At 26.8% G+C, this 6,558-nt stretch overlaps 1 protein-coding gene across 1 annotated transcript; it reads right to left on the bottom strand.

The window, feature by feature from the left end:
• Positions 1-3,163: 3,163 nt before the first annotated feature.
• Positions 3,164-4,693, bottom strand: LOC108693549 (putative gustatory receptor 28a). Its single transcript, XM_018202549.1, has 3 exons — positions 3,599-4,693; positions 3,356-3,442; positions 3,164-3,268 (listed from the first exon to the last, which is right to left on the bottom strand). The coding sequence occupies exons 1-3, from the start codon at positions 4,691-4,693 to the stop codon at positions 3,164-3,166; spliced, it is 1,287 nt and encodes a 428-aa protein (XP_018058038.1).
• Between the last annotated feature and the right edge of the window lie 1,865 nt (positions 4,694-6,558).

Genomic DNA, 6,558 nt, shown 5'->3' with positions numbered 1-6,558 from the left:
TTCTAAGTAATCATAATGCTAATATATGTTGCATGTATTCTATTTTTATTTGTAGAATCCTTGATAAATTAGAAATCTAGGAACATTTTTAAGCAAATAGCAACTACCTTATATGTTTAAATATATTTATATAAATATAAAACATTAACCGATGCGTTACAAGAATTGCAATTATAAAGAAGAGAGAAAGTATTTCAATATTTAAAAATAAATTTTTTATCCATTATATTTTATGAACTTTCTTGTTATGAATGCCTGATTGCTTGTGTAACATTATTTACAATCTTTCCATCACAAGATTGCGATGCGATCAAGAATTGTATTAAAATTGAAATGTATGTAGTGATAATACCTATTATCTATAAAAACAAAATTATAAAGTAAATGTTGTAATTTAATTTAAGGTATTCAAACAATTGTGTTAATTGATTGTTTTACTCACTCATTGTGAGAAGTGTCGCGTCCAGAGAGAGACATTTTGCAGAGAATATATTGTCACGATGCAGTATTTGCAAAGAAAATAGCTGTAATGTTAAATAAAAAAACATTTACAAATTGATTTGGGAAACGTGTAATTATAAACTGTATAATTATATACAGTATATATACATATATATATTATATATAATATATAAGGTGAACATTTATTATAATTTTATCTTTGAAAGTACGCGAATCAAAAATATGTTTAGACAAAAGTTGAGTTCAATGGGAACAAATAATGATAAAATCAATTTAAAAGAATGATTTTTTAAAGGTTGATTTTTTATTAGAGATTACCTCTACTTTTTTAAATGACAACATAATTTTTTCTTTTATACATATCATGATTCCTCTAATTATTTTATATAAAAGTATTAAAATAAAGATATTGAAAAATTGACAGTTTATAAGATATATTTTATTTTGGAACATAAAATATCTCTAAACTGTAATTTTTTTGTAAACATATCTTAATGCAAAAAAGAAATGACATGAATCAATTAATGTAAAGAAAATATATAATTTTTAAAAAATGATATGTAGTTACATAACTTGTAATACTTTAATGTCTTATTCTGTATATAAAAAATGTATCGTGATATGAATATGAAAAAAATAAATTAAAATTTTCAATATCTCATGTTTGATTTGCTCGTTATTAATTATTAAACAGATCATGAACAATAGTGTTATATCTTTTGGCTCGATTTTTGGCTTCGTAGATCCACGCTATCAATGTTACTTTGACAGCATAAAATACAACGTACGGCATTGCATTTCTGTGGTTAATCTGTCTGATTCAATCAAACTGATAGACAATCCATCTCGCCAATCTATCATATTGAAGTACAATTCGAAAGTAATGACGATTATGATGTAGATTATGATGATTAGATTGCAAGAAACTGTGGAAACTGACTGAAAATTATATTTAGTATCTGCACTTGCTAACGTTTAAGTGTCATTTCTTCAAAGCTTTAAGCTCCTTTAGCAAAAAAGAGTTTTTCTGCTTGTGATAAAACCACTTGACTAAATGTGGTTGATCATACAAACAACAAATTTTCTAAATCGTTGTTGATCTTCTTGAAACAAGCTTTTACATAAACACAATTTATACAACATATTTATCTGAAAAGTTACCAGATTGAAGTGCAATAAATAGTTTGATGGAGAAATGCCAGTTATAATAACGGATTAATCTAGATTTTTATATAATATTGTTGTAATATAATATTGTTGTAATATAATTTTATATAATATTGTTATAATATAATATTGTTGTATATTGCTGTGCATCTATTAAATGTCGTTTGCATTTTGCGAAACATTAACATTGTAGTGAAAAACATATATATATATGAAGTTTGGAAAGTCCGAAGACCTATATCTTCGTACTTGAATGTACCATTGTAGAACACGAGTGTTCTTTATGGAGAGAGTCTCTATTTGTAAGTGTTCTGTCAAGCGGCATAATCTGATAGTTCTTCAGTCAATGGTACACTGTGTAAGTGTCCAAAATCGTGAATGTAGCATTTCTCTACAATGATCGAATGCGTCAAGTAACGAATTTGTTCATGCAGTGAGATAAAACAGGTCTCATTTGTGAAAAAACGTTGATTGGCGCTTCATCACGATAATTTATCCATTGATCTCATTATCTTCGATTTTTTGACGAAACACGAATATTCGAAGTCTGACAGTCTCTGTATAATTCAGATATAGCTCCGTGTGATTTTTGATTATTTCCAAAATTAAAAAGAAAGAGATTTGATGATATGGAGGACACAAAATGCAATGAGGTATTTGCTGGATATTTTAAATGCTTTCAAGAAAGATTGCTTCCGAAAGTAAGAGCAGAGCTGAAAAAAAATTATGGCTTCCAAAACAGAGTATTTTGAAGGGGACGTAATTATTGATCCAAACAACAATTAGAAATAGTTCTTTTCTATAGTGTCGAATACTTTTCGAATATATCTTGTATGAATGCAAAGTTAGTAAAATTTAATTATATTGCGCGCGCGCACCCCTATTATTTAAATTTAGAATTAATATAAATGGATATCTAAATTAGAGTTAATTGTATCTTAATATTTCAACTAATAATTTATTAATTTTTTAACAAAAGATACAGCATATGATCTATAACAAAAATTGTCTGGACAAAAAATTATCTTAACATAATTAGATTTTTAAGCACAATAACAGAAAGAAGCGATCACATTATAATACATTTCTTTTAATAAAAATTTAATAAAACTTTCTATAAAAATGAAATAAAACTTGAATTATAAATGTATCTAGAAATATTGATTAAATATTAAATTTACTTTAAATATAATTGTTAATTTGTCTTAATTTTCGGTACAATCTATTAAAGTATAAATAAAAATTAATATGTATTAGATAAGAAATTTGTTGTAAATATCTTCAATAAAAATAAATACTTTCTAAATAATCATAGTTGTAAAATACGTTACATATATTCTATTTTTATTTACGAAGACTTTAATAATTTAAGAGAATCTTAAAACAAATATAACTATGTTATATGTTTAAATATATTTGTACAAATATGAAATTGATCGATTACATTAGAAAGTCGCAATAAAAAAAGAAAGTATTTTTAATATTAAAAAATAAATTTCTTTTATATATATTTTATAAGATTCTTTGTGCTGATTTAGATTGTTTGTGTAACATTGCTTGCAGTCTTTTCATCACAAGAATGCGACAAGATCAAAAACTGTATTAAAATTAAAAAATATGTAGTGATAGTACCCATCATCTAAAAAAAAAAAAAGTCATAAATTAAATGCTAGAATTTAATTTAAAAATATATTCAAATAATTACGGTAAACAGTTGATAACTTACTGCTCTGACAAGCGTCGCGTTCAATGAGAGACCTTTTGCGGAGAATATGTTATCACAATGCATTATTTGTAAAGAAAACAAGTGCAACTATAATAAAAAATATTAAATAAATTATAATAAAAAATATCTAAAATATATTTAAGAAAAGTTATTATTAATTGCGTGATTATATTTTACTTATAAAAAATGTGTATCACTATACGAAATATTTAAAAAATTAATAGAAATGTAATTTTTTAATACCTCGTATTTGATTTGTTCGTTGTTAATGTTGTTAAGCACGTCATGAACAGTAGTCCTAATTTTTATGGCTTGATTTTTGCCGGTTTCGCAGGCCCATGCTATCAACGCTACTTTTACAAAATAATACGTAATGTAGGTTAGTACGTAAGTGTGATGAATCTGCTTAGCCAGATTGATATACAATCCGTTTTTCCATTCTACCATATTGAAGTATAATTCAAAAGTCACTTCGATGAAAGATAAGGCTATGGTTGCAAGGAGTTGCGGACTGAAAATTATATTTAATTTTTGTACTATATCATTAACCATCAAATGTCGTTTTTTCAAGTAGTTAAGCTTCATCAACAAAAGATGGTTTCTCTGCTCATGATAGATCCATATGGCTGAATGCGATTTATTGTTTGTTATGAGCAAATTTGCCAGATCATCATTAATTTCTTTGAAACAAGCCTTTAATACACAAACGCAATTTATGTATAGCATATCCATCATAAACACTAACAGAAGCATGTAGAGTGTTGATAAATGGGTCACAATACTGGTGACGAAGTTCGGGTCACAACACAACGCTGATTGGATGAGTAAGAAAGAAAAACCGAAAATGTCCTTGGCGTGAATTAGCATAGACGACTGTTGATATGATTCTGAAGGTAGTCGTGAAGAGATCTGAAGTATGATTTGAAGCAAACGTATTCGTGGTTTATTTAAGACGAACGTAATAATCAGTATGAAACTGCCAAATATGTAGAAAGAGTTAATTGCAATACTTCTGGGTACGTTGTCATGGAACCATCCACAAATATTTCCCATACATATTATTATTAATGAGTAAGAGCAGAAGAAACACGTAATTATAGTTGATGGAATATTATAAGATTTAGGAGTTTCGAAGGATGAAGTGTTGATCTTGTATGGGAGTATTCCAAGAATGCGGCAAAATATGAAACAAGGATACATCAAAGATTGAAAATCTGTGGCGTAGAATAACCATCTCTTTTCTCCTTTTTTGCTTTTGATTTGTCGTTGAAATTTCGATGACGGACTGAACGTTAACGAAGTATCGTGGAAAAACTGCTTGAAAATTGCTAGTCTCATTATTAATTATATAAATATCTCATTAGAAGCACTTCTTAGTTTTAATGTGAGCGATTGCGAAAGTGTCTAAATATATTTTCTTGCCTTTTGTTTCTTCTTCCTTTGAAATATATGTAGAAACTAATATGGACTTTTCGCTACTCTATTTCACATTCTATGAGTTTAAGATTAAGACTGCCAATTGCTATTACAAGACATTATTCTCTAGGATTATTTGTTAGTCATAAAGTAACCATGGAGCTCTTTGAGTGATCCTTATGTCACCCTTGAGATACAATGCGTAAAGAAATGAAATATAATTGTCATAATCTATGATCTATCTTTGCATATAGTTTTTGCGTAATTTATCTATCTTTACATATAATTTTTTATTTTATTTATTACGTTACATTTGTACCGCATGTTGCATTAATGCTTATACGTATTAGTCAGATGTCGGTTATTTTAAAAATGTAATGTCTAGAGAAGACAATGCATTTATAAAATGTAATCAATTGATCAATTTTACAAATAATTAATCGATTTATTTTATATATATAATATCTGTGTGCTAGAAAAGATATCACATTTATAAAATAATTTGACATACTCACCATCAACAATATGTTGATGTAACACGCGGTACATACAAATTAGAAAATATTGGAATATATAATATTTACATCAATTATTAATTTTTCGAAGAGTTTATACCGATATTAAGTTGCTCGATTTCAGAATTGTATATGCAACATTTTTAAACATTTTTGAGAAATTAAAATTTTTCTTATTACATTTTCTTATTTACATTAAAACATTGTTTTTAATATATGACAGTATAATATTTAACGTAAAAAGTATTAGTACATATTTTTTGTGTTAATTAATTAAAACTAATTTGTCATTAATTTGTCTTTCGAACTTAATTTTTATATCAAGATAATCATGGACTATGAATTATTTTTCCCAATTCGAGCCTATCGAGATATAATAATTTCGATTTTTATTTAATATTATACAATTGCACATAATATTGTACATTATTAATAATCTTATTCGCATTGATATTGTATTGAAAAATATATATAGAATGTTCCATATATGACTGTTGTTAATATAAGAACTGTTTTTATCTTTGTATAGTAAAGTATAGTATAGTAAAGTAGTATAGTAAAGTATAGTCGAATAAAAAATTCGTTTAAACAGAAATTGTATCGTCTGACGAAGCACAAATAATGATATAATTTATTTTAAAAAAAATCAATTATCAATTGTGTCTTATAATTTCAATACTTCAATTTTAATGTAATCTTGATAAAGCTTTTTTTCTATAATCATTATCTTTGTTTTTTTCGCAAATGCCGAAACTGACATTGTTCCTGATAAGTTTTAGTTTAAAATTGCTATGAATTAAAGTCAAAAATATACTTTACGAATCATTTGTTGGCTTGAAGTAACCATGGAGCTTTTCGAACAGTACGTATCACCTCTTGGGATACAATATATGAAATAAAAGAAACGTAATTGCTGTAACGAATAGATCCATCATCCTCTACATATAAATGCTCATTAGGAAAATACAAAACATAAAACATTTGCATACATAAAACAGGAAATATCGAATATTATTAATTATCTATTAATTATCTAATGATAATTGTTGGTTTTGAAGGATTTGTTAATATTCGTTCAAATTAAGATATTTAACTATTTTAAATTTTAATTTTTTCATTATTTTGAGATTAAATTTTGCTTGTGTGTGTGTGTGTGTGTATGTGTGTGTGTGTGTGTGTGTGTGTGTGTGTGTGTGTGTGTGTGTGTGTGCGCGCGCGTGCGTGCGTGCGTGCGTGCGTGCGTGCGTGCGTGCGTGCGTGCGTGCGTGCGTG

The sequence above is a fragment of the Atta colombica genome, unplaced genomic scaffold (assembly GCF_001594045.1).
Source record: "Atta colombica isolate Treedump-2 unplaced genomic scaffold, Acol1.0 scaffold92, whole genome shotgun sequence".
NCBI classification, from domain to species: Eukaryota; Metazoa; Arthropoda; class Insecta; order Hymenoptera; family Formicidae; genus Atta; species Atta colombica.
Note: the sequence above shows the minus strand (reverse complement) of the source record. Positions and strands in the feature narration are given on the sequence as shown.